The 27,479-nt window shown below is 34.7% G+C and overlaps 1 protein-coding gene across 1 annotated transcript in view; it reads right to left on the bottom strand.

The window, feature by feature from the left end:
• pdxkb (pyridoxal (pyridoxine, vitamin B6) kinase b) overlaps window positions 1-21,286 on the bottom strand; it is a 31,080-nt gene extending 9,794 nt beyond the window's left edge. The window contains exons 1-7 of the mRNA XM_056456631.1: window positions 21,005-21,286; window positions 16,270-16,324; window positions 7,759-7,863; window positions 2,710-2,793; window positions 928-962; window positions 751-836; window positions 526-571 (exon numbers count right to left, since the gene is read on the bottom strand). Of these exons, the coding sequence (XP_056312606.1) occupies window positions 526-571; window positions 751-836; window positions 928-962; window positions 2,710-2,793; window positions 7,759-7,863; window positions 16,270-16,324; window positions 21,005-21,085 (492 nt within the window). The 5' untranslated portion in view covers window positions 21,086-21,286. The remainder of the gene's footprint in view (window positions 1-525; window positions 572-750; window positions 837-927; window positions 963-2,709; window positions 2,794-7,758; window positions 7,864-16,269; window positions 16,325-21,004) is intronic.
• Between the last annotated feature and the right edge of the window lie 6,193 nt (window positions 21,287-27,479).

Here is a 27,479-nt window from a genome sequence, read left to right as displayed (position 1 = left end):
GATAAGTTGGCGGTTCATGCCGCTGTGTCGACCCCTGATTAATAAAGGGTGTAAACTGAAAATAACATGAATGAAGAAATGAAAAGTTTTATTAACAATATTTGCTACTAACGACAGTAATAACAATACAAATTTGTATTATTAGTGATGCTTCAAAATAACAAATATATAATTGTTAAATAATACATAATAATATAAAATGTAATGTTTGAAAATAATTTTTATTATTAAAATAATATTATTACAATCAAATAACATTCTATGACATTAATATGGCGAATTACATATATTAATTTCCTTAGAGAAGTTTGAAAACATTATTCAATTATTGAAAAGCATTATTCTTAATATTAATGACAGCAAATGATAAACTATTTATATAAAAAATAATTATATAACATGAAAACCAAAATTTTAAATGAAAAGGATTTGTGTATATAATTTGTATTCACATTTTTTTTCTCCTTCCGTCATTTCTATAAACCGACTTTCAGAGCCACTCCTCATATATGCATTTAACCTCACCTCAACAGCATCTTTCTCTGTGCTGATATTCTTCCCTGTCAGCAACCTAAAAAGAACATAAAGAGTTGAGAAAATGTATAGAAAAAAGATATAAAACGATGATTTGCACGTACAACCACAGCTGAACACCAGGTGGCACTACAGTACCACTCATCTATCAGCAAAAGCCAGAGGTTTGACATTTGCAGCACTGAATCATCCAATCACAAGAGCTTTTCTACTCACTCGGCCTCAAACTGGTTGGGTGTGATGATGTCGGCCACCGGGACCACTTTATTCTTGTACACGGGATGGAGATTCTGGGGAACATACTGCAAAAGGACAATGAAGAAAACTATATTCAAATCTCATTCTGAATGCTGAAGGAAGATATAAGAGAGAAAAATGAATAAGAGAGCTTACCATTGAACCATGGTCACCTAAGACAGGGTCACAAACTGACAGAAGAACAGAGAAAAACTAGTTACACTTTAATCTGCAAGTGTTAATGTACACTACTGTACTGTTCAAACTATTTCACTGTTTCTGAGAAAAGTCTCTTTAGTTAAGCAAGGCTACGTTAATGCTAATCTTGTGAAAATGCTTGCCATTTAAAATAAATATAAAATGAATTCAAATAAACAAAGAAAGCTTTATTTTCGGCATCATTCTTCCCGTCTTTAGCGTGACAGGACCCATCAGAAATTATTTGGTGATCTTTAATATTAATTACATGCTGGATATTACATATATATGTATAAAATAACTTTTATTCAACCAGCAAGGTTTTTTTATGACTGAAAATGACACAGGCGTCTCCCAAACACAATAAGACAATGTACAAGATGCATCATTGTAGAAAAAACAATTTTCTTAGCTTTTATTCACATTTTAACAAAAGTGGCTTGTCCAAAATTGTTCATACCAGTCTCAGTATTCAATAGAAAAGGTTTTATTGGCTTTTACAGCAATCAAATGCTTGCTATAATTGCTGACCAGCTTGCTTTGCTTGTCTACACTGGTATTTTTGCCCATTCATCTTTAGTGATGAGCTCCAACTCTTTTAGGTTGGAAGGTCTACTAGCCTTTAGCTCCCTCCACAGATTCTCAATTGGATTTATGTCAGGACTCTGGCTGGGCCACTTCAAAACATTAATGTTTGATGAAACGTTATTGGATTATAGGGTAAAGTCTTTTCAAGTAACTTTAAGTCAGAATTTGCCAGAAGTATGAATAATTTTCAGGCTTGACATATATACATATACAGTATTTAAATTAAAGTTGAAAAAAAAAAAGTAACATTATAAATGCCTTATATGTGGACAAAAAGTTACCCCCTAAATTCAGTTTTACACAACAAAATACATATGTTTCAAGATTAGAAGAGTTAATAAATATGTAAAAATAAACAAATTAATAAACAATAAATTATATATATATATATATATATATATATATATATAAATATATATATATATATATATATATATATATATATATATATATATATATATATATATATATATATATATATATATATATATATATATATATATGAAAAAGACAAATGCAATGAATACTTTTATTCCGCAAAGATGCATTAAACTGATCCACAAAATTATATATATATATATATATATATAATTATATATTTTTTGTGGATCAATTTAATGCGTCTTTGCGGAATAAAAGTATTAATTGCATTTGTCTTTTTCGCACCAGTCGGATTTCCATCCTAGGGTGAAGCAAATCTGTTCAAAGTTTGCAATAATAAACCAAAAATATATCACAAATGCAAATTCGGTGCATTTAATTTAAGTTGTTAGAGCGGCTGACTGTAGTATTGGTAACCTAGTAACCAACATTAATCAAGGCAAGCATAATGGTCGTGTGGGTGTAATGTTAACTAAATCAAAGATTATTCGGCAAATGTATTTCGATCTCCCATTATTCCTATCAAGCCTTTTTTGACCAATTCCAAAACCACCTCAAGCGATTATAAAAATGTTTTAGCAAATTAAGGTTTTTGTTGTTTCTATCGCTTAGTTCTCATTCAATACTTCAAAAGCCGCATTAACACGGGCTGATGGAAATCGAAACTTTGGATCTGTTTAAACACCTGTAAAACTACTTGTGCATAAATGTAGTGTCTATATCTATGTGGCATTTCTGTTCACTGATAATAAAAGAGAGTAAAACACTCACCATATACGAGGTTAGGATTGGCCCTCTTCAGCTCTTGTACAATATCAACCACCATCTCCAGAAATGATGTATCTCTAGTGTAACCTGCAGCAACAGAGAGAACAGAGCTTTTTATCAACACAATTTGTTTTTCTGCTGGCAACTTCTGATGCTTGACTCCATTTGTCCCGGGTCAAAATGTTCTTTCTGGCTGAAGTAGAAAAACTGACCACTTGACACAAGTAAGAGGGTCATCCTCAGATTATTCTCATTCAGCCTGAGAACATCGAAATGGGTACAGGTTTATTTTAGCATTCCTGATATAGTAGGTTTCACACAAAGTTTCATTTAATTTTACTTAAAGATTTTCTCTTGTAATTTTAATACATTTTTAACAGGTTTTTTTCATTTTCATTAGTTTCCACTTTTGAATAAATGTCCATTTTTACCATAAAAAGTTTCTAAGTTTAAATAAAAATAAGAAAGTTGAAATAAAGTTTTCAGTTAAGATTTTTTATAAACAAAACCTTTTCAGTTACATGATTTTAGTTAACCATAACAGTGTTGCTGAAAGTTTTATGAAGGTAAATGCAAGATATTTGAAATTTTTTTAATTTACATCAAATAAAAAAGACCAATTCAATAGTTTTTTAATAAATTATAATGTCCCAAAGGAAAAGACAAGTTTTAGTAGCAGCACTTCAAAGTAAAACACTGATTTTCATCCCAAGAAACTACTGACTGATATTGCTGCACAAACATGATGATCTTAGTATTTTTGTCTTGTTTTCCAGTGATAAAATAGCACAAAATGTTGAGTCTATCTTTCTGAAAACTATCAAATTTAAGTGAATTCATGGTTTGTTTTAAAAAGTATAACCACTTATTTGTTCTCTTCTACTTATGGCATAAGCTCATACTTTGTAAAATGTCTAAAATAAATCAATAATCTTTAGTTTGCATCTTAACTAGACGCCTTTTGATTTTAGGGTGTACAGATATTTGTACTGGAAAACATAACAACGGATATTTTTTTGCATTTATTGCAATGAGGACCTTATTAAGACTTTGTAAATTAAGATTTTTAGACCTGACAAGACTTTGATTAATAACTCAGATAATATTCATGCATAATTTTAATAATTAAATATTACTACAAAACAGTTGAACTACATGTGAAACAAAATTGAATATATACACCGTATACCTGGCACCCCTGCAGAAGCTATTTTCATTCATTAATTTTCCTTCGGCCTAGTCTCTTATTTATCAGGGGTCACCACAGCGGAATGAACCGCCAATTATTCCAGCATATGTTTTACGCCCTTCCAGCCGCAACCCAGTACTAAGAAACACCCATACACACTCATTCACACACACACACACACACACACACACACACACACACACACACACACACACACACACACACACACACACACACACACACACACACACTATACACAATTTAGCCATCCCAATTCCCCTATAGTGCATGTCTTTGGACTTAGGAGGAAACCGGAGCACCTGGAGGAAACCCATGCGAAGACGGGGAGAACATGCCAACTCCACACAGAAATGCCAACTGGCCCAGCTGGGACTCGAACCAGCGACCCTCTTGCTGTGAGGAGACAGTGCTAACCACTGAGCCACCGTGTCACCCTGTAGTTACTTTATTTACAGAAAAAAAGCTCAATTCAATAAAACCTGGACAACGCAAAACACACCTTGCAATATATTCAAATAACCCATTAAACCTGAAACTCCATGTTCAACAGACCAAAGCATGCAGAGGATGTAGAGTAAAGTGGTGTTGTAGCAGTGAAAGTGTCAGGGTCAGTCTCCAGCTATCGGTCATGCAGCGACTCCGTCTCTACAGTCAGGTAAATAAATCCTACCAGTGACTCATCTGACCTTCACTGCTTTTCATGATGTCATAGAGTGACACACACTAAAATCGCACTGCGACAACACAAAACACGGCTAAAAAGGTGTGTGGGAGGATTGCAATAGTAGTTCAAAACAATTCACAATATGAAATCACAGCTGGGATTAAAAATACTGCAGTAGGAATAACGTCTAGGTGTTCGGCTGGTTATAGGGTCACTATGATGAAGGTGGGATACAAAATTAGTATGAAAATATTTTTTTATAATAATTTTAAGCGCAAACCACTACCAAAAACCAGACAATTTCACAGAGATGTCAATATTTTGCATGCATAAAAACAAGCATATTGACAGCAACTTCTCAAAGTAAAAGTTTAGTTTAACTTGACAGAAATAAAGGCTTAGTAATGTTAAACAGAAGAAAGGACTGTGCTTTTCAAAGTAACACCAATAACATTCATTCATTCATTTTCCTTCGGCTTATTCCCTTATTCATCAGGGGTTACCATAGTGGAAGAAACAGCCATCCATTCCAGCATATGTTTTACGCAGTGGATGCACTTCCAGCCCTCACACTCATTTACACACTTATACGTGAGGATCTTAGATACATGAGCCCAGGGCTCCCTCCCGTTTCATTGGGTGAGAGGGGAGTCTGAGCTTAGGTAGGTCTTGAGAACTCCATTGTATTATGCTAGGAAAAAATGGGGATGAGTTGGGGTGGTTGAGGGAGTTCTTCAAGACAAAGATGGTTAGGTAAGGAAATCTAGCTATTTATGTGTGTTTGGATTTGTTTGACTGGTATGTCATGTGATTGCTAATGTGGGACAAACCTTGGTCAATCATAATGTGATGCTCTAAAAATTAGTTTCTAAGTAAACTTTACTTGTGAGGGCAAATTAATTTTTAGAAAATAATGAAGTGCACAGATACATCGTTTATAACAAGAACTGCTATTTGTGTATAAAAATAAGAATACATTTTGATTTCACAGCAACTTTAAGTTACGTTTTATTTATGCAATTGTAATTTAAGATTGTTAAACTACAATTTTAGCACTTCCAATTAATTAAACACGCTTTTGAATACAAAAGCAATGTTAGCTAGCTACTTAACTATTTATTACACTATACAAGGGGTGACCAACCTTGTTCCTGGAGATCGACCTTCCTGCAGATTTCAGTTGCAACCCATATCAAACACACCTGCCTGTAATTATCAAGTGCTGTTCAGCTCCTAATTAATTGGTTCAGGTGTGTTTGATCAGGGTTGGAGCTGAACTTTGCAGGAGGGTCGATCTCCAGGAACAGGGTTGAGCACCACTGCACTATACAGTGTCAAATGACCCTTCAGAAATCATTCTAATACAATTTCTTATAACAAATTTTTAACAGAATCATGTAGAAATGTTTCTGCTAAATAGTTTTTGCAAAAGGACAAAACAAGATCCTCATTTACATTACTGTGTCTCTCTTGGACTGTTGGTATGTTCCTCTTTTCCTCCCTTCTGTGTTTTTCCTCTATTTGCCTCCTCTGAAGGTGATGGTAAAGGAGAGGGCGTGCATCAGAGACTTCTCATCTGTTTTTACACACTCAGCAGAGCGGAGCGTCTGAGTGTGTGGAGCTCCAGCGAGACCGTGTGTGTCCTCTACGATCCCTCAGTGCAGTGATTAGCAGAGGAACAGAGATCTGCTCATTTCCTGACTGACTACAGGCTAACCAAATCTAACATAGTAAGACACACACAAGACTAACAGATCAACTAGAGTTTCACATTCACTGAGAAACGCTTGTCGTCAGTGCAACACTAAATAGCACAATGCTAATGTTTGAGCTTCTTCAGTGATGGCATTTCATGTACTCAGTTGATTTTTTCATTCATTCATTTTCCTTCGGTTTAGTCCCTTATTTATCATTTTATCAAGTCAAGTCTAAGACTTTTTAAGACCTTTTAAAGTCCATTATGAGTAAAATTTTAGACTTAAACAGGGCTAAATGCTAAGGATTTTTTAATCCAGAAAATCAAACATAATAATAAACAAATACATTTTAGCCACATTTAAAACGATGTGCCAAACCCAGCTATCAACATATTTGTATTAAAAAAAGACAAGCTTTGAAAATATATATAACCTAAATATAAATAAATTTACATTGACATATGAAAATGAGGATGAATTTAAAATGATTTAAGACCTACAAAACATTCTTCCAGTGAATTTAAGATTTTTTAAGGCCTAATTTAAGGGTGCTTTCACACCTAGACTTTTGTTTTGGAATCGGTCTTGTTTCCCCAGTTAGCGTGGTTCGTTTGTTTGGCATATGTGAATCCAGCATTTGCTCTCGAATCTGTGCCAAATCAATCGGTCTGAGATCACCTGAATGAGGTGGTCTCGGCTTGATTGAAATGAACTCTGGAGCGGATCGATTGTAGTGAGAAAGCAAAACGAACCGAGTCCGGCTACATCACAGTGTATTATGAACATGTAATAGGCATATATACGGCTTTATGAAGAGAGAATTATGAGTAGGGTGAGATGTCAGTCCTAACGGTAAATGTGCGTTTCATGTAAAATACGAAAGTGACAGCATGTTCACTATTAACGAGAGCTGTTTATCCGTTAGGAAAACTGACCAAACTGCAGTCTTGGTTTATCTGTTATTTCTCTCTTTAATGTAAAGGCTATAATGCATAATACTAGCCAAAGGGGAGTCTTACATCTGATTTATACTTGGTCAAGATGTCTGTGGGTGTCACCATTCAAAATTAAAGCACAGCTTTTTGCTTATGTCTTGTTGCTCATTGACATAAATCAAAATAAGGACGCATGATAGCTGAGCGCCACTCTCCGAAATAAACCATGAAACTCTGACCAATGTGAGGAGAGTTTACTCGCACGTGACTAGTTTCAGCTCTTTTGCTTCGTTTTGAAACTTTGTCTTGTGAAAGCGAACCGCACCAAGAACAAAGTGCAACATTGTAACAATTTTAATCCCTGTTTCGGAACCCGTGGACACCTTGGTATATAAATGTGTTAGGCTGTCCCCGGGGCCCATTGGATATATATATATATATATATATATATATATATATATATATACACATCACTCCGTGCTATTAGGCAATTCTATCATCCAACTTTGTCCTCAATGTGGCATGACTACAAGTTAAAACACTGACCTGTAAGGACATAGTCGTAGTGGTTGACGTTGTTCAGTTTGATCCCTTCATACAAGACGTGAAGTTCATCGGCGGTCAAGACCTGTCCCTTCCAGTGAGCGTAACCTGAGTAAAGACAGATCACAGGTCAAACACACATCTGAAAATCCAGTGTTGAAGCTGATGTCTGAGAAGCTCTGATCACATGACACTCCCTGAACATCTGACTGTTCTCAGATCTGCGTTGGATCCCAATAAAAGCACGAAGTGTTTCGTCAGAGGCCATTGCTATTGCCGCTAGAGCTGTGATGTCACATTTCAGGTGAGTCACTGAGTCGGTCACATGGTGTGTTTCTTGTTGCTAAGAAACAGGACAGAGGAAAGCCTGAGGGGCTGAATGAAAAAGACGCATCATTGTAGCCTTGATGTGTGCGTGTGTGTGTGTGTGTGTGTGTGTGTGAGAGAGAGGGAAAAATGACTGCAAAGGGGAATCTGTGATAAGACGGGTGTCTGTCGTCATCATTTTCTGCTGCCGCAATTCTGCACTGCTTCTCAGCTGGATCCCCAAACCTCTAATCCCAATGGCTTCACCCACATGGATCATGCAGATACTCTACATCTGCTTAAATCACGATCAGGGGAAAACATTCACAAGCTGCCCTGTGAGGTACACGCTGTCTCTGCCCATAAGGCTTTGCGGCGCCCATTGATATTCTGAATGTCACAACCTGCAAATACATTTCCAAGGTCAAACTGTAAAGTCCTGAAGGGAATGTCCTGTTTGGAGATCCCATTAAAAGGACATTTAGATGCTGATTAACCAGCACTGACTTAACAGATTTAAAGGGATAGTTCAGCCAAAATTTAAACTCACCCGTAAGTGGTCCCAAACCTTTTTTCTATTGAATACAAAAGAAGATATTCTGAAAAATGTTAGAAACCTGTAAAATAGTATGGAAATCAATGGTTACCGGTTTCCAACATTTTTCTAAATATCTTATTTTGTGTTCAATAGAAAAAACAAACTTAAACAGGAATGTAACAGGAAGTAGATTGTAAGTAAATGATTGAAACAGAAACAGAATTTTCAGTTTTGGGTGAACTGTCCATTTAACACTACGGGCTCTATTTTAGCGATCTACGCGCAAAGTCTAAAGCGCATGGCACAAACACATTAAGGGCGAGTCTGAATCCATTTTTGCTATTTTATGGATGGAAAAATACGCTTTGTGCCGCGACACATGGTCTAACAGGGTTGTGCTTATTTTCTTAATGAGTTATGGGTGTGTTTTGAGCATAACGTGCATTAAACCAATCAGAGGAATCTCCCATTCCTTTTAAGAGTCAATTGCGTCACGCCATGGTGCATTTGCTATTTACATGACGAACTTTGTAAGCGGAAAAACTGAACGCTTCACTAGCGAGAAAACAGTTCAACAGAACATCTGAAGCCCGACGATAAAGAACGAGCCTCCTCCATTCGGCCTCTTTACTTTCTCTTTACTTTACTTTTACTCTTTACTCCTTTACTTTGGTGGATAAGGAAACAATGTTGTACGCACTCCACTGAAGACATCCTTTAGCCTACATGTTTAATTTAGTTTAAGTGCAAAGATTTGTTTCAAAACTATTTTTAACTATTTTCCTTCACTAATTTCCAGCAAACGAATAAATCAACAATAATAATGAAGTGTGGTCAAAAAACCTTGCAGCAAACCGCCTGAAGTGGAGGTGCAGGTGAAGTCAGGTGAAAAGAACATGATGTGTGTCTGAGGACAAGCGAGTTTGCTGAAAGCAACGACAGCCAGGAAGCCACCTATCGATGCAACTTCTGCGGCAAAGAATGCCTCTCCCGTATTGAACTCTTCAGCCAACAACCACACAGTCTCAGAAAATCAGTCATGCCTCAAGATAAGAATTAGGATATGTCATCCATGGTCAACGCTGACCAACGGAGGCCTACTGCGTCTCCAAAACCCGACTGGCAGACAAATCTAAACTAGTTTTGATTAAAACAAATATAAATATGCATATATTAAATAATACTGCTAATGATAATAACAATATACAAATGCAAATCATCACGATTAAACTGAAAAAAAAAACCCGAGATGAGGCATGGAGGCAGTGGCTTTTGTATTTATGCAGAAAATAATAATTTTCATAACATTTTAATCCTCTAATTGTTTTCATATGTAAAGATATTGTTTATTGTTGTACATCCTGTGTTTATTAAGCAATGTGTATGCGTTTGGACCCACATAGGCACATACCTAACGCGATCTGCGCTGGACTTTAGACCTGCTTTCAGCTGGTCAATTGCGCAGTCTATTTTAGTTCCTCAAAATAGCAACAAGCCAACAATGCGCCTTAATATGCCTCCATTTTAGATCGGAACACCCATGAGTCCACAAAGTGGTGCAAATGGATTTGCTATTTAAACAATGTGGCGCAAAACGTAAAAATGACTGTTGCACTGGTCTAAAATAAGCAACAAATTGCGCCAAACACATCTTATGCCTTATTAGCGCAGGTCTATGATAGGGGCCATAGTGTGTTTTGAGTATGACATTCATTCTATATGTGGCTGGAAAAAATGTAGATGCCTTAGATGCTGAAATCTCTATTAGACTACAGCAGAGGTGAATAGCTTCATCTCTAGCAAATAATCAAACAGAACTCAAAAATGACCAGAAATAACACGTCTTCCTACAGCTAATTTACAGCCTAATTAAATCAAGTGCTGGGCAATTAGACGCATACACAGATAATTACACAACTGCTGAAAAAGTTTAAGGTCAGTTTGGGGAAAGTTTTAGGGAAAAATAATACTTATTCAGCAAGAACGTATTAAATTGAGTGAGAAAAGGGTACTTATGACGATTTTTACATTCACTCATTTTCCTTCGGCTTAGTCTCTATTTCAGAGGTCGCCACAGTGGAATAAACCACCCACTATTCTGACAGCGAATGCCCTTCGAGCCGCAAACCAGTACTGGGATACACTCTCACATTCACACACTCATACACTATTTGCTAATTCAGTTTCTTCAATTCACCTATACTGCATGTCTTTGAACTGTGGGGGAAACCAGAGCACCTGGCGGAAACCCACGCCAAAAAGGGGGAGAACATGCAAACTCCACACAGAAATGCCAACTGGCCCAGCTGGGACTCAAACCAGCAACCTTCTTGCTGTGAGGTGACAGTGCTAACCATTGAGCCACTGTGCCACCCTTAAGATTTTACATTGCAGCAAAAAGGGTCAAACTGATTTTCTAAAATGGTTTAAAAATAATTTACAGCTAACATTATGCAGCAAACTCTTATCAACACTGATAACTACAAAAGCAAATCAGCATAATGATATTAGTTTTGACACTCACTGAAGACTGGAATAATGATGATGAACACTAAACACTGCCAAGCCAACCACACTAAGTAATTACATCTTTAAATTTATTTTAAATATGTTATATTAAACTTGTTACTTGTACAAATTGTTACTTGACAGTCAAAAATCTTTCTGTTTTTAGTTAGTTTTTTTTTTTTTTTATTAAACTGATGCTGCCTTAACATAAAAACAAACTTTAAGAACAAACTTTTGAATACCACCCAGCTGGCACAGGACGTCAACATGATATCAGATTGACGTTGTACCCCAACGTCTTGGGGATGTTGCATTTTGTTTGAAAATGAAAATTGGTCAATGTCCAACATCCAACCTAAAATCATCCAAATAGCAACGTCTAATGATGTTACAGCTTGACATTGTGTGGACATTACCACTATGACGTCTATCCTATACCTGACGAATAAAATGTCAGTATTTGACGTCAATATGACGTTGGTTTAAGATGTTGGCTAGATGTTGGATTTTGGTCACTTTCCAACACAACCTAAAATCAACCAAATATCAACGTCATTTGATGTCGTTATTGGACAATAAATTAACATCGTCTGACGTCACAACCTTAATCTAACCTGATATTAACATCTTATGATGTTTTGTGCCTGCTAGGAATTTTGTTATGGTCAATAACCAATAAATGAATTGTATTATAAATCAATAATTAGGGGTCTCAAAGTTAATTGTTTCTTCAAAGCATTGCGATGCAGACGCAAACAATTCGGTATCGGTTCAGTAATAATCATAACCGGTTATTATGTATTACAAATAATATACAAATATAAATATATTTATAAATTATACATTTATTACAAGAATTATTGTGTTGCTAATTAAAATATCAAATTGTGTATGGAAACCATCGTCAATGCACAGTGATGCATCGAGATATCGCATTGAACCGTCTCAATGGCATGATAATCGATGGCATAATAATCGTAACCGAACCGAACTGTGAGACCAGTGTAGCTTCACACCCCTATCAATAATCCTATTTTATTGGGGGGGGGGGGGGGGGGTCACTAAAAATTGATTGCAGATACTATCATCACAGTTCAGACAGACAACATCTATTAGAGAAATTTTTATTTTAATTTTTAAACAAGATGCTAATGGTCTAATCTGATTCAATGATCTATGCTCAGCTAAGCTAAGCATTCAGATCGTCTGAATGGATTCAAAAGTGGTAAAACTCGACTGTTTACCTCTAGAGGAGTCGTAAAATGAGCATCCTTTTCATAAGTTCTTATTAAAAGTGGCCATACACTCACTTTACACCAGCTACTTATGATTTCAACTAGCCATGTGCTAAAACAATGCTATCAGGAGTGCTGAATTGTTGCTCCACATACAATATCAGCCTTAATGTGTCCCCAGGCCTAAGCCATGTATCTAAGTGACTACAACTTCACAAATCCTCATGAGAATCTCTCCAGCGTGCAGCCCTGAGACTCCTGGTACCCGATTAGCTGTGCTGACAGCAGCTGCTGGTTTGGGAATAACAAGTGAGCCAGCATCACAAGAGTCTGTGTGTCCCTCCATCTATAGGCTTAAATGCTTTTACAAAACCAAACTCAAGTGACAACATTACAGCCCTGAGGTGAAGAAAGCAGCCGAGCGGAGATGGAGGCCAGTCGCAGGGCAAGAGCCTACAGTAGCTTGGGCCACGTGTTGTTTAGACTACTGATCCAGGACCGGTTAAAGGTTGAACTACTTATACGCTTGAAATGGGATGAGTTTATAAGAAGCTGGTCCTGAAACAGTGTTTTAGGCAATTGGATAGTTAACCCTCTACCACATGGTTTTGCCAAAATGCAACATGATATTTATGTTCATTTGCCTGCTACTGTTTCTGTTTCCAACATTGAATTTTTTTGTTGGAAAGAGAAGACCTTAGTGTTGCCAATGATGCAATTTCTGACAGACTGGCGTTCATAGTAAGAAGTTGCTGAATGCAAATGTAAACGTTAATAAAAACAAAGGATCGAATTAAGTCAGATCCACAAAAAAAAATCTGAAACATCACCTCCAGTAAGTTATGATGACATATTCACATCTCAATTTATTTTATTTTTGTTATTCTCAAATTAGTTTTTTGTAAATCGATCAAATGTGTGTGTTGCCAAATGTGGAATATGCAATATTGCAATAGGTTAGCCAGCTAGCAAGGTCAGCTGTGAACTTTTAATTTGTAACAATAACAACATGAATCCTAGTAATATAATGTTGATTACTTGTATGTTAATGGCATTAGCATCATGGATAAAATCTAGTTTTAATGGCAATACTACTTTTGAATAGATATGAAAACAGTGTTCACCATGTTCTGTGGTAAGTGAAACAACAAGAGGGCAGAAATGGCTCCTCCTGCAGATGAAAGTGAGGATGAGACTGGTTTTAGTGACCATGAGAATGACGCAGATTGGACATTTGATAAGAGCAGTGATGGAAACAGTTCGCTGTGAGTTAGCTATGACTAGGCCCACACGGAATCTGCGCGTGCAGAATTCCGCAGATTTTCCGCAGAATTCCACAGATTTTTAGTTAATTCTGTTCATTTACTTGTGTAAATGTGTGTAAATCTATATTCAGTTTTTTTTATTAATTACAGTAATATTATTGACTAATATGAACATGTTCATCTGATTAATGTACAATGCTGTTTGTACAGTAATATTTTCTGTCTTTCAGTAGATATGTTATATGAGAGACTTGCTTTGTTTACCAAATAAAGTGAATCTTATTGGATTTTTTTTTGACCAATCAAATGGCTTTGAAATCTTTATACCCACTTCCCCAGTACGTGCTATTATGCTCTTGGCTAGGCTGACCCAAAAATGAACCTAATGGCTCAGAACAGAGAGCAAGTGGGGTAAAATTGTTGAGAAAAGCAAGAAAAATGTCAACAGCAAACAAGACTGTCAAGGTTTTCAGTCATTCATAGTCTAATGCTGATGATAAACAGGGCAACTTTTTGAGCAATGTTAGCGTCAATTTTACAGAGTGATGTGGCTTGGCTACTTTTCCATTAACAACGGTTAACAATATTGTATCTGTAACCCTGTAAATCTGTAAAATTTGCCAAGCAACAGTGCTCAAAATGTATCATCAGCATCAATGTTTGCAGCTGGACTTTTTTTGTTGCTGTTGCCTGAATTAAATTCATATAGATCAGAAAAATATATGCTACCTGTTTATTTTAGTATGATCATTAAACCATTTTAAAAATAGCATTTCACTAGGGAAATGTTATATTGCAGTGCTCAACAAAATCCAACATTTTCCCAGTATCATCCAGCCCTAGTTTCCAACTTCCATAACCCAGCTGCATTCTTTACATTAATGGTCTTACTGTCAGTTCCAGGAGGGCCACAACTCTGCATAGTTTAGCTCCAACCACCTCCAACTTACACCTGCTTAATAGTCTCTAGTCTTAAACACCTTGATCATTTGGATCAGCTGTGTTTGATTAGGGTTGAAGCAAAACTGTGCAGAGCTGCGGCCCTCCAGGAATCCAGTTTGAGACCTACGCTTTACATTTTCTTGCGTTCCTGCATGCTAATAAACCATGTCATATAGTTGAGTTCATTGAGCAGTACTTGAACGAGCACTCCAGAAAAGTGATCTTAGTAAAGCACAATGAAATAAGAATGAAAGATCCACCGGTCATTTAAGATGCATCTGCACACATTAATAACTGGTGGAAATAGTTATGCATCTCAGCTGACCACCTGTGATGATACACATTAGCACAAAAAAATATCTTTCAAGTAGGTCTGGGCGATATGGCAAAAATGCAATCTTGATAATCATGATATGGAGATTTCAGGAGATTTACTGTATATATATACACCATATATATACGAATATAGTGCACAAGTCATGTTGAATTGCATCAGCTTTTTCCCGATCTCTAAATAACAAAAAAGTCCTTTTATGTTTTAAATTAGAAGAACAGTACTGGTGGAACAGCATGAGGGAGGCTAAACAACTAAATAAAGAGATCAGCAGGAACAGTGTGTTTAAAAGCAGGTGACTAAAAGCAGTCTCCTCTTGCAAGCAAAACAATGATAAGACCCACCAGATCTAAAGTGCACTATCCAAACAAGAGAAAACGGATCACGGTATTCCTGCTCTTCTGAAAGTACTGGGATCAGTGCTTGGCCTGTTTGGACAGCTCACTATCTGCACTTATCTACTCACTTACAGCTTAGAACGAACCATCACAACATTCGAATGCAATATGCTTTAATCATTTTAATGAAGCATCTCGTGTTAGAATGAAGAAAATAGGTCGAGGGGCACTACAGAGAGCACTGAACGCGAAAATGAATTCGGGTGCAAACGTTACATGCAAACACAGGTAATTCAAAAACCACAGGAAACTGAAGGGAGTTTTTCTATACTGTTCATTTGTCAAGTGTTACTAACCTAATATACTGTGGAATACATTTTGATTCAGGTTCGTTGGATATTCAGCCAGGGAAACTTTTTTGTCAGATTAACTTAAAATATTAACCTCACATTCACAAATGTTTGAAAGGCCCTTTTTTGCATGCTACGGGTTAGAAAAAAAGGGTAATTTCAAATTTTCATTTCATAATTCAGACTTTTTTTCACAGAATTAAGAGAGAGAAATAACTTAAATGCAAGATATAAACTCAAAAAAGTCCAAATTTCTTTATATAACTTGTAACTATATAAGTACTAGTTTATAATAAAGACACAATTCTCAAAGACTCACAATTTAGAGTTTATAACTTGTTTTGTTACTTATTTCACTGAAGAAAATGACAGAATCACAGAAGATTTGAGAAACATGCTAAAATGCTGTATTGTTTGTGACATTAACTTTGCAACCTATGTGACTTTTGACTACACAATGTTAAAAACCCTTTGACATACAGTATTTGCGGTGTTTAATGTTATGGACAGTGCAAAAAGGATTCCATCTGGCCCTAATTATGACATCATACCATTCTACTCATCAAAGCATGCGTTACATCATAATAACAAATGATGAGATTCCACAAACGTTTAAATGCACATAATTGCTTGATCTAGAAATGCTTTACAAATGCTACTGTTTGACGGCAATAAGCAGAAAGATTGTGTCAGCCTACCTGTGTGGTTGGAGAACTGTACAGAGTTGATCGAGTCCACCTCAAACCCCATGACCTGACAAACAGACACATATTATTATAAAAAAAATAGCAATAAATACACTGAAAAAAATTATTCAAAGATGATTCCTTGGATTTACTCAATTTTTTTACGTTAAGTGGTTGTAAACAATTTATCTTGGCTGAATTTAAACAAACAAATTAAGTTGAACATTATTAAATTTAATTTGTTTGTTTAAATTCAACACAAATAAATTGTTTGCAACAGTTTTGCATGCAACACTTTTTTCAGTGTACATAAAATACTACAAATACAATTAACACTACACTCTCAGAAATAAAGGCACAAGAGCTGTCACTGGGGTGGTGGTGGTGGTACCTTTTCAAAAGTTATATATTTGTACTTAAAGGGTCCATATTTGTACCTCAATGGTTTATATTAGTACCTTCAAACTTCAAGAGGTACACTTCCAGACTTTTTAGGTACTAATATGTACCCTTGAGGTATTAATAAGGACCCTTTTAGTTTCAAATGTATACCTTTGACCTTTGAAATATGACAAAACTCATGATTATTGACATTATTAAGATTATTATTATTATTAACCCATGTCAACTCAACCTCTATAAATTCATTGGGTAAATAATCAAAGGTATATAAAGAGAACATGCTGTTTTTGCTATTTTTTTGCTACTGATGCTATTTTTAGCCAGTTCTGGATTTGTTTTCTCAGTTAGAAACAATCAGTCTCCTTTGTTTGAAAACTATTACTTTTGTTTGCAAATCCATGCACATACATATATATTACATTATAAAGAAAAAGAAAAATGAAACATCATTTGGCCTCTTTAGCGAGATCTGAAGGTGCTGCATAATGAAAATGAGTCAGAGAAGTTTTAATAATACTGCCTACTGGGATCTGGTTAATATGTCACAGGAAAATACTGAAAGAATCTGAAGGTGATATCAATATGAAAAACTGTAAGTAATAGCACCCACTTTTTCAACTTCTGGAAGTATTTTTCCATATGGAATAAAAAAGTCTTAGGCTGTGCTTATAATGCCATGAAAACAATCATTTATTTACTCACATTTGGTACAGATTGGAGTTTGGTGCACATTCATGTCCACAAAATCTTCATGAAATATGATTTTGGTGCATCTTTTCAACACAAAATCTTCATGAAATATGATTTTGGTGCACCTTTTCAACACAAAATCTTCATGAAATATGATTTTGGTGCATCTTTTCAACACAAAACCATATTTCATGAAGATTTTGTGTTTGTGCATGTGCAGCCAATTTTAATTTGTGCTAAATGTGAGTAAAAAATAGATGAATCATATTAATAGATTAACAAATATAACAGCAAGTCTAAACACATACATCTGACTGAAATGTGCACTATATGTGTTTTAGATTCCCTACACACAGATTCCCTTTTGGAATTCAAAATCACTGCAAGTGCAACACAAAAACTGCCTGCACAAATGGCTTTTAATGTCACATTTTCACAAAATCAACCTCTGTATGTGAATTGTAAAAATAAAATAGGTTCTTTACTTGAAGTTGTTGTCTTTTTGTTATTAAACTCACAACACAGAGACAATGTACAGATGCAGGTATTTCACACAATCTCTCACTGATTTATTTCAATTAATTCAAATAAATGCAGACTAATCTGCCTGTGAATTATAGAATTGTAATAATTTTCAAGTAATGATGAGGGTTTTACTGCCAGAGCCAAACTGTTACACTATTGGTAGTAGCACTGTTAGAAATATTGGAGTTCTCCTTTGATCAACACTCCAATAGTATTGTGTCATTTAACCTTTACCCGTCTAGGTTCAATCCACAACTAACGGTTAAATGTTAAAGGTATGATGTGATCACAAGTCCTCAGAATGTGAGGCAGGAAAGTTGCAGGAACATACTAAAAAGAATCTGAAGGGGAAAACAAAAGGTTAATTTCACTTATTTGTAGTAGCACTAGCAGATTGAGGTAAAATTGGTTTTATTTTCATACATTCATTCATTCATTTTTTTGATGTGCTACTTTGAATATTCAGTCTGAAAATGTGTGCAAAAATGACTTCAAAACAACATTAGCATTATTTCATTGACTGTGAACAATGTACTTTGATAATCGTTGGCTGCTAATATGATTTCCCTATTTAGGATTTGCAAAGAATATTTTTCATTCATTTTCCTTCTGCTTAGTCCCTTTATTCATCAGGGGTCGCCACAGCGGAATGAACTGTCAACTTATCCAGCATATGTTTTACACAGCGGATGCCCTTCCAGCTGCAACCTAGTACTGGAAAAACACCCATACACACTCATTCACACACATACACTATGGCCTATTAATTTCAATACGGTTTATTCAATTCACCTATATTCAATTCACCTATATTATATATTCAATTCAATATGGTTGATTCAATTCAATATGGTTTATTTAATTCAGCTATATATAGTTCAGCTATATTCAATTCAATACGGTTTATTCAATTCACCTATATTTAATTCACCTATATTCTATATTCAATTCAATAGTTTATTCAATTCACTTATATTCAATTAACCTATATTCTATATTAAATTCAATATGGTTTATTCAATTTACCTATATTCAATTCACTTATATTCAAATAACCTATTTTCTATATTCAATTCAGTATGGTTTATTCAATTCTCCTATATTCAGTTCACCTATATTCAATTCAATACGGTTTATTCAATTTACCTATATTCAGTTCACCTTTATTAAATTCACCTATATTCAGTTCACCTATATCAAATTCACCTAATTCTATATTCAATTTAATCCCATTTATTCAATTCACCTATATTCAATTCACCTATATTGAATTCAATAAGGTTTATTCAATTTCACCTATATTCTTTATCAATTCAATATGGTTTATTCAATTCACCTATATTCAATTCACATATATTCTATATTCAATTCAATATGGTTTATTTAAATCGCCTATATTCAATTCACCTATATTCTATATTCAATTTAATACCATTTATTCAATTCACCTATATTCAATTCACCTATATTCTATATTCAATTCAATATGGATTATTCAATTCACCTATATTCAATTCACCTATATTCTATATTCAATTCAATACGGATTATTCAATTCACCTATATTCTATATTCAATTCAATATGGTTTATTCAATTCACCTATATTCAATTCACCTATATTCTATTCAGTATGGTTTATTCAATTCACCTATATTCAATTCACCTATATTCTATTCAGTATGGTTTATTCAATTCACCTATATTCAATTCACCTATATTCTATGTTCAATTCAGTATGGTTTATTCAATTCACATATATTCTATATTCAATTCAATACGGTTTATTAAATTCACCTATATTCAATATTCAATCAATATGGTTTATTCAATTCACCTATATTCTATATTCAATTCAGTATGGTTATTCAAGTCACCTATATTGAATTTAATAATTTTTTTCAATTCACCTATATTCTATATTCAATTCAATATGGTTTATTCAATTCACCTATATTCAATTGAATACGGTTTATTCAATTCACCTATATTCAATTCAATACGGTTTATTCAATTCACCTATATTCTATATTCAATCCAATGTTTTATTCAATTCACCTATATTCTCTATTCAATTCAATATGGTTTACTTAATTCACCTATTTTCAATTCACCTATATTCAATTCAATACGTTTTATTCAATTCACCTATATTCTATATTCAATTCAATACCGTTTATTCAATTCACCTGCAGCGCATGTCTTACCAGAGCACTCGGAAGAAACCCACACGAACACGTGGAAAACATGCAAACTCCACACAGAAATGCCAACTGGCCCAGCCGGGACTCGAACCAGCGACATTCTTGCTGTGAGGCAACAGTGCTAACCACTAAGCCAACGTGTCGCACAAAGAATACTTTTCTGAAACAATATTTTTAAGGAGAAACCCTGAATGTGCCAATATAAAACCAACTTCACCTCAGTCACTATCAGTTTCAGCGATTTAAACACTCATACTTAGACCCCAAATTCAAAACACGAGGGTTTCTGTCAGAATCACACGACGAATTTAAATTGAGGACATGTTACTAATGCAGTATATTACTCAAGCGTGGGATTACGACGAGACTGGAAGGTGAGAGAGAAAAAACATGTCACGATTTCTGCTGGAATTGAGTCTCCCGGCTGTGACGTCAGTCTCGAAAACGTAAGACAGAGCGAGCATGCAGAAGAAGGGAAGGGAAAGACAGCCGCTTTCCGCTCGCATGACAGCTGGAGCCATTCAAAAGCTAATGAGCCCGATTTAATAGTTTGGACGAGGCGCGATCCCTCATGCCAAATGATCTTTCAGGAGCCGAGACTCAATGATATATGAATTATTTTCCGCCGCTGATGATCAATGTCACTCCTGGAAATGATGACAGCCGCTGATCTCACCGCAGCGGGATCGTGTCAATGCAACATGCCGGTGTTTTGACAACACGTTTGCTCATATCTCTAGTTAAGTCACTGTTATTAGAAGTCAATCACTACAACAAGAGGCCAAGTTGTGAGAATGAAACAGTGAGATGAGAGAAGTTCGCTTGATAAACCTCTTAAAGACATGCATGCAAAGCAGGAATATCGATCATGTGACCTCTCGTTTCGCTGTCATAACATAATTATAAGCAGGGCATAAAGCCGCTCACCTGTAAAGGGAAGGATGCAGATTTATTCCCCACGTATCCTCTCACGACATGACTCTGGATAGACAGCACTCGGCACTCCATGTCGCGCGCAGTTAAAGTTGTTTTAAACGCTCCAGAATGTCACGCGATTCGAGCGGCAGCGGCGAACCGGAGGGGTGCTTTCCTTTCCCGTTTTAAATCCAAATTGGGATCCGTGATGGCAAGTTCAGCAGCCAGACAGAGAAATGAAGGACATTCACACTGGTGGAGACGCTCATTGGCGAGCACAGCTACTCAGGCATCCTGAGGGGGCACCTAAAAATTCACTGACATCACGACGACGCTCGTACAGCAGCAGCAGTGCTCGTGTTTGACTGCGGTCAAGCCAGCCGCGGTTCGGAAAAACACAGTCAAGCCAGCCGCGATTTATATTTTGGTGCGCGCGTATTGCTATGATTACGGTAATGTCAGCAGCCACACAGAGAGCGCTCCACAGAGCACTCATTTCGCCCAGAAAAGAAATATTATAACGAAATATCAGTTTCTCCCTCTTTCTTGCCACGTATGCTTTATTAAACAATTTATTAGCTCTTTTTTGACGGTGTTGTTGTTTTAGGAAATGGGTTTCTGGGCTTTTCTGTAATTTCTTTAAGTTTATCTTTTTGCTTCAACTGATTTTATAGCAGATCAAACGGACAGAATAATTATACTATTTCTAAATACCAGGAATGCGTTTCTATTTCTCCTAGCCAACTACAGTACATTGCAAATACGGTTGAATTCAAGTTTATACAACTTGGCTAACCTCAGAAAGTGAATACAGATATAAGTAGTCCAACAAAACATTGTCTGAGTTACAAATATATGTTTATTTAATTTAAAGGAGATTTAAAAAGGTATGCTTCTTTCAGTATATGGGATATGAGGCATTATTACACTTTAGATGACTATAAAGACCTAATTTGTTATAAGTAGAATAGAACAACAATATGATCTGATGCAGGAAGTACTGTTTGCATACATCATATGAAACCTGTTTTACTGCAGTATTTTGGAGAAATGTACCATTAACACACTTTAAAGTGCTATAAAGAAATAAGTAGAAAAAATAAACAAAGCTTGGTTCTGCGACAGTATGTACATGCATATGTCATGTGAAAGACCTCATTTAAATGAGCAGAAGAAAACAATGGACAGGACGTCCAATATTATATGCATACCTCATAATAAACCTTCTTACTGCAGCATTTTGGTGAAATGTGCTATTAATGAGCTATAAAGTCTTTAAAGTGCTATAAAGACATTGTTTGAATTAAATAAAAGTTAAAAAAAAGTTGAGTTAAATAAAAGACTGATCTGGTCTGATACTGGATGTCCCATGCTATATGCATATATACCACATAAGAATCTTTTTTACAGCACCAATTTGGAGAAATGTGCTCATTTAAAATATGTAGAAAAAAAGAAAAAATGGTCAGGTCTGATACAGGACATCCCATACTAAACCTCAGATAAAGACTTGTTACTGCAGCGTTTTGGAGAAATTGGGTATTAACATTACTCAAAGTGTTATAAAGACCCCTTTTACAATAAGTAGAAAAAAACAATGGTCAGTTCTTATACAGGACAACCCATACTATATGTGTACTCCACACGAAACCTTTTTACTGCAGCATTTTGAAGAAATTGGGTATTAACATTACTCAGTGTTATGAAGACCCCATTTCCAATAAGTAGACAAAAACAATGATGAGTTCCTGTACAGAACATCCCATAAATTATGCATACTTCATATGAAGATATCTTACTTCCGGAATTTGGAGAAATGGGGCATTTACATAATATAAAGTGCTATAAAGACCCAATTTCAAATAAGTAGAAAAAAACAATAGTCAGTTATTATACAGGACATCGCATACTATATGTGTACTTCACATGAAACCTTCTTACTGCAGCGTTTTGGGGCAACGGGGTATTAACATAATATAAAGTGCTATAAAGACCCCATTTTAAATAAGTAAAAAACAATTATGGTCAGTTCTTATACAGGACATCCCATACTATATGTGTACTTGACATGAAACCTTCTTACTGCAGCGTTTTGAAGAAATTGGTTATTAATATAATTCAAAATGTCATAATGACCCCATTTTTAATAAGTAGAAAAAAACAATGGTCAGTTCTTATACAGGACATCCCATACTATATGTGTACTTCACATGAAACCTTTTTACAGCAGCATTTTGGGGAAAAAAAAAGGTTATTAATAAATATCAAAATGTTATAAAGACCCCATTTCAAATAAGTAGAAAAAAAACAATGGTCAGTTCTTATACAGGACATCGCATACTATATGTGTACTTCACACGAAACATTCTTACTGCAGCGTTTTGAAGAAATTGAGCATTAATATAATTCAAAATGTTATAAAGACCCCATTTCTAATAAGTAGAAAAAAATAATGGTCAGTTCTTACCCAGGACATCCCATACTATATGTGTACTTCACATGAAACATTCTTACTGCAGCGTTTTGAAGAAATTGGGTATTAATAAATATCAAAATGTTATAAAGACCCCATTTCAAATAAGTAGAAAAAAACAATGGTCAGTTCTTATACAGGACATCCCATACTATGTGTATACTTCACATTAAACCTTTTTACTGCAGCATTTTGGAGAAATTGGTTATTAATATAATTCAAACTTTTATAATGACCCAATTTCAAATAAGTAGAAAAAAACAATAGTCAGTTATTATACAGGACATACTATACTATATGTGTACTTCACATGAAACCTTCTTACTGCAGCGTTTTGAAGAAATTGGTTATTAATATAATTCAAAATGTCATAATGACCCCATTTTTAATAAGTAGAAAAAAACAATGGTCAGTTCTTATACAGGACATCCCATACTATATGTGTACTTCACATGAAACCTTTTTACAGCAGCATTTTGGGGAAAAAAAAGGTTATTAATAAATATCAAAATGTTATAAAGACCCCATTTCAAATAAGTAGAAAAAAAACAATGGTCAGTTCTTATACAGGACATCGCATACTATATGTGTACTTCACACGAAACATTCTTACTGCAGCGTTTTGAAGAAATTGAGCATTAATATAATTCAAAATGTTATAAAGACCCCATTTCTAATAAGTAGAAAAAAATAATGGTCAGTTCTTACCCAGGACATCCCATACTATATGTGTACTTCACATGAAACATTCTTACTGCAGCGTTTTGAAGAAATTGGGTATTAATAAATATCAAAATGTTATAAAGACCCCATTTCAAATAAGTAGAAAAAAACAATGGTCAGTTCTTATACAGGACATCCCATACTATGTGTATACTTCACATTAAACCTTTTTACTGCAGCATTTTGGAGAAATTGGTTATTAATATAATTCAAACTTTTATAATGACCCAATTTCAAATAAGTAGAAAAAAACAATAGTCAGTTATTATACAGGACATACTATACTATATGTGTACTTCACATGAAACCTTCTTACTGCAGCGTTTTGGAGAAATTGGGCATTTATATAATTCAAAATGTTATAATGACCCCATTTCTAATAAGTAGAAAAAAATAATAGTCAGTTCTTATACAGGACAAACCATACTATATGTGTACTTCACACGAAACATTCTTACTGCAGCGTTTTGAAGAAATTGAGCATTAATATAATTCAAAATGTTATAAAGACCCAATTTCAAATAAGTAGAAAAAAACAATGGTCAGTTCTTATAAAGGACATCCCATACTGTGTATGTGCTTCACATGAAACCTTTTTACTGCAGCGTTTTGGAGAAATTGGGAATTAATATAATTCAAAATGTTATAATGACCCTATTTCTAATAAGTAGAAAAAAACAATAGTCAGTTCTTATACAGGACATCCCATACTACTTGTGTACTTCACATGAAACCTTTTTACTGCAGCGTTTTGGAGAAATTAGGTAATAATATTACTCAAAATGTTATAAAGACCCCATTTCCAATAAGTAGAAAAAAACAATGGTCAGTTCTTATACAGGACAACCCATACTATATGTGTACTTCACATGAAACCTTTTTACTGCAGCATTTTGGAGAAATTGGTTATTAATATAATTCAAACTGTTATAATGACCCCATTTCTAATAAGTAGAAAAAAACAATAGTCAGTTCTTATACAGGACAACCCATACTATATGTGTACTTTACATGAAACCTTTTTACTGCAGCGTTTTGGAGAAATTAGGTAATAATATACTTCAAAATGTCATAATGACCCTATTTCCAATAAGTAGAAAAAACTATGGTCAGTTCTTATACAGGACATCCCATATTTTATGTGTACTTCACATGAAACCTTCTTACTGTAGCGTTTTGGAGAAACGGGGTATTAACATAATATAAAGTGCTATAAAGACCCAATTTCAAATAAGTAGAAAAAAACAATGGTCAGTTCTTATAAAGGACATCCCATACTGTGTATGTGCTTCACATGAAACCTTTTTACTGCAGCGTTTTGGAGAAATCGGGAATTAATATAATTCAAAATGTTATAATGACCCCATTTCTAATAAGTAGAAAAAAACAATAGTCAGTTCTTATACAGGACATCCCATACTATATGTGTACTTCACATTAAACCTTTTTACTGCAGTATTTTGGAGAAATTGGGCATTAATATAATTAGAAATGTTATAAAGACCCCATTTCTAATATGTAGAAAAAAACAATGGTCAGTTCTTATACAGGACATCCCATATTATATGTGTTCTTCACATGAAACCTTCTTACTTCAGTGTTTTGGAGTAATTTGTTATTAATATAATTCAGTGTTATGAAGACCCCATTTCCGATAAGTATAAAAAACAATGGTGAGTTCTTATATAGGACGTCCCATACTATATATGTACTTCACATGAAACCTTTTTACTGCAGCGTTTTGAAGAAATTGGTTAATAATTTAATTCAAACTGTCATAATGACCCCATTTTCAATAAGTAGAAAAAAACAATGGTCAGTTCTTATACAGGAAGTCCCATACTATATGTGTACTTCACATTAAACCTTTTTACTGCAGCATTTTGGAGAAATGGGGCATTAACATAACAAAAAGTGCTACTGTATAAAGACCAAATTTCAAATAAGTACAAAAAAACTCTAGTTAGTTCTTATATGGGACATCCCATACTATATGTGTACTTCACATGTAACATTCTTACTGCAGCATTTTGGAGAAATGGGACATTAACATAATATAAAGTGATATAAAAACCCCATTTTCAATAAGTAGAAAAAACAATGGTCAGTTTTTATACAGGACATCCTATACTATATGTGTACTTCACATGAAACCTTCTTACTGCAGCGTTTTGGAGAAATTGGGCATTAATATAATTCAAAATGTTATAATGACCCTATTTCCAATAAGTAGAAAAAAACAATCGTCAGTTCTTATACAGGAAGTCCCATACTATATGTGTACTTCACATGAAGCGTTTTTACTCCAGCGTTTTGGAGAAATTGATTATTAATATAATTTAAAATGTTATGAAGACACCATTTCCAATAAGTAGAAAAAAACAATGGTCAGTTCTTATACAGGACATCCCATATTATATCTGTACTTCACATAAAGCCTTCTTACTGCACCATTTTGGAGAAATTGGGCATTAACATGATAAAAATGCTATAAAGACCCCATTTCAAATGAGTAGAAAAAAACAATGGTCAGTTCTTATACAGGACATCCCATACTATGTGTGCACTTCACATGAAACCTTTTTACTGCAGTGTTTTGGAGAAATGGGGTATTCACTTTATTCAAAGTGTTATAAAGACCCCATTTCCAATAGATGGACAAAAACAATGATCAACAACACTTACAATAGGCATACTTCATATGAAGACTTCTTACTCCAGCAATTTGGAGAAATTGTGCATTAACATAATATAAAGTGCTATAAAGACCCCTTTTCAATTAGGTAGAAAAAAAACAATGGTCAGTTCTTAAACAGGACATCCCATACTATATGTGTACTTCACATGAAACCATTTTACTGCAGTGTTTTGGAGAAATTAGTTATTAATATAATTCAAAATGTTACAAAGACCGCATTTGCGATAAGTAGAAAGAAACAATGGTCAGTTCTTATACGTGACATCCAATAATATATGTGTACTTCACATGAAACTTTTTTACTGCAGCATTTTGGAGAAATTGGTTAATAATATAATTCAAAGTGTTATAAAGACCGCATTTGCGATAAGTAGAAAGAAACAATGGTCAGTTCTTATACAGGACATCCCATAATATGTACTTCCCATGAAACCTTCTTACTGCAGCTTTTTAGAGAAACAGGGTATTAACATCATGTAAAGTGTTATAAAGAACCCATTTCCAATAAATAGAAGAAAACAATGGTCAGTTCTCATTTAGGATGACCTATACTATATGCATACTTTATATGAAACCTTGTTACTGCAGCATTT

Source organism: Danio aesculapii, chromosome 1 (assembly GCF_903798145.1).
Source record: "Danio aesculapii chromosome 1, fDanAes4.1, whole genome shotgun sequence".
NCBI lineage: Eukaryota > Metazoa > Chordata > Actinopteri > Cypriniformes > Danionidae > Danio > Danio aesculapii.
The sequence above is the reverse complement of the archived record's forward strand: the minus strand, read 5'-3'. Positions and strand labels throughout refer to the sequence as shown.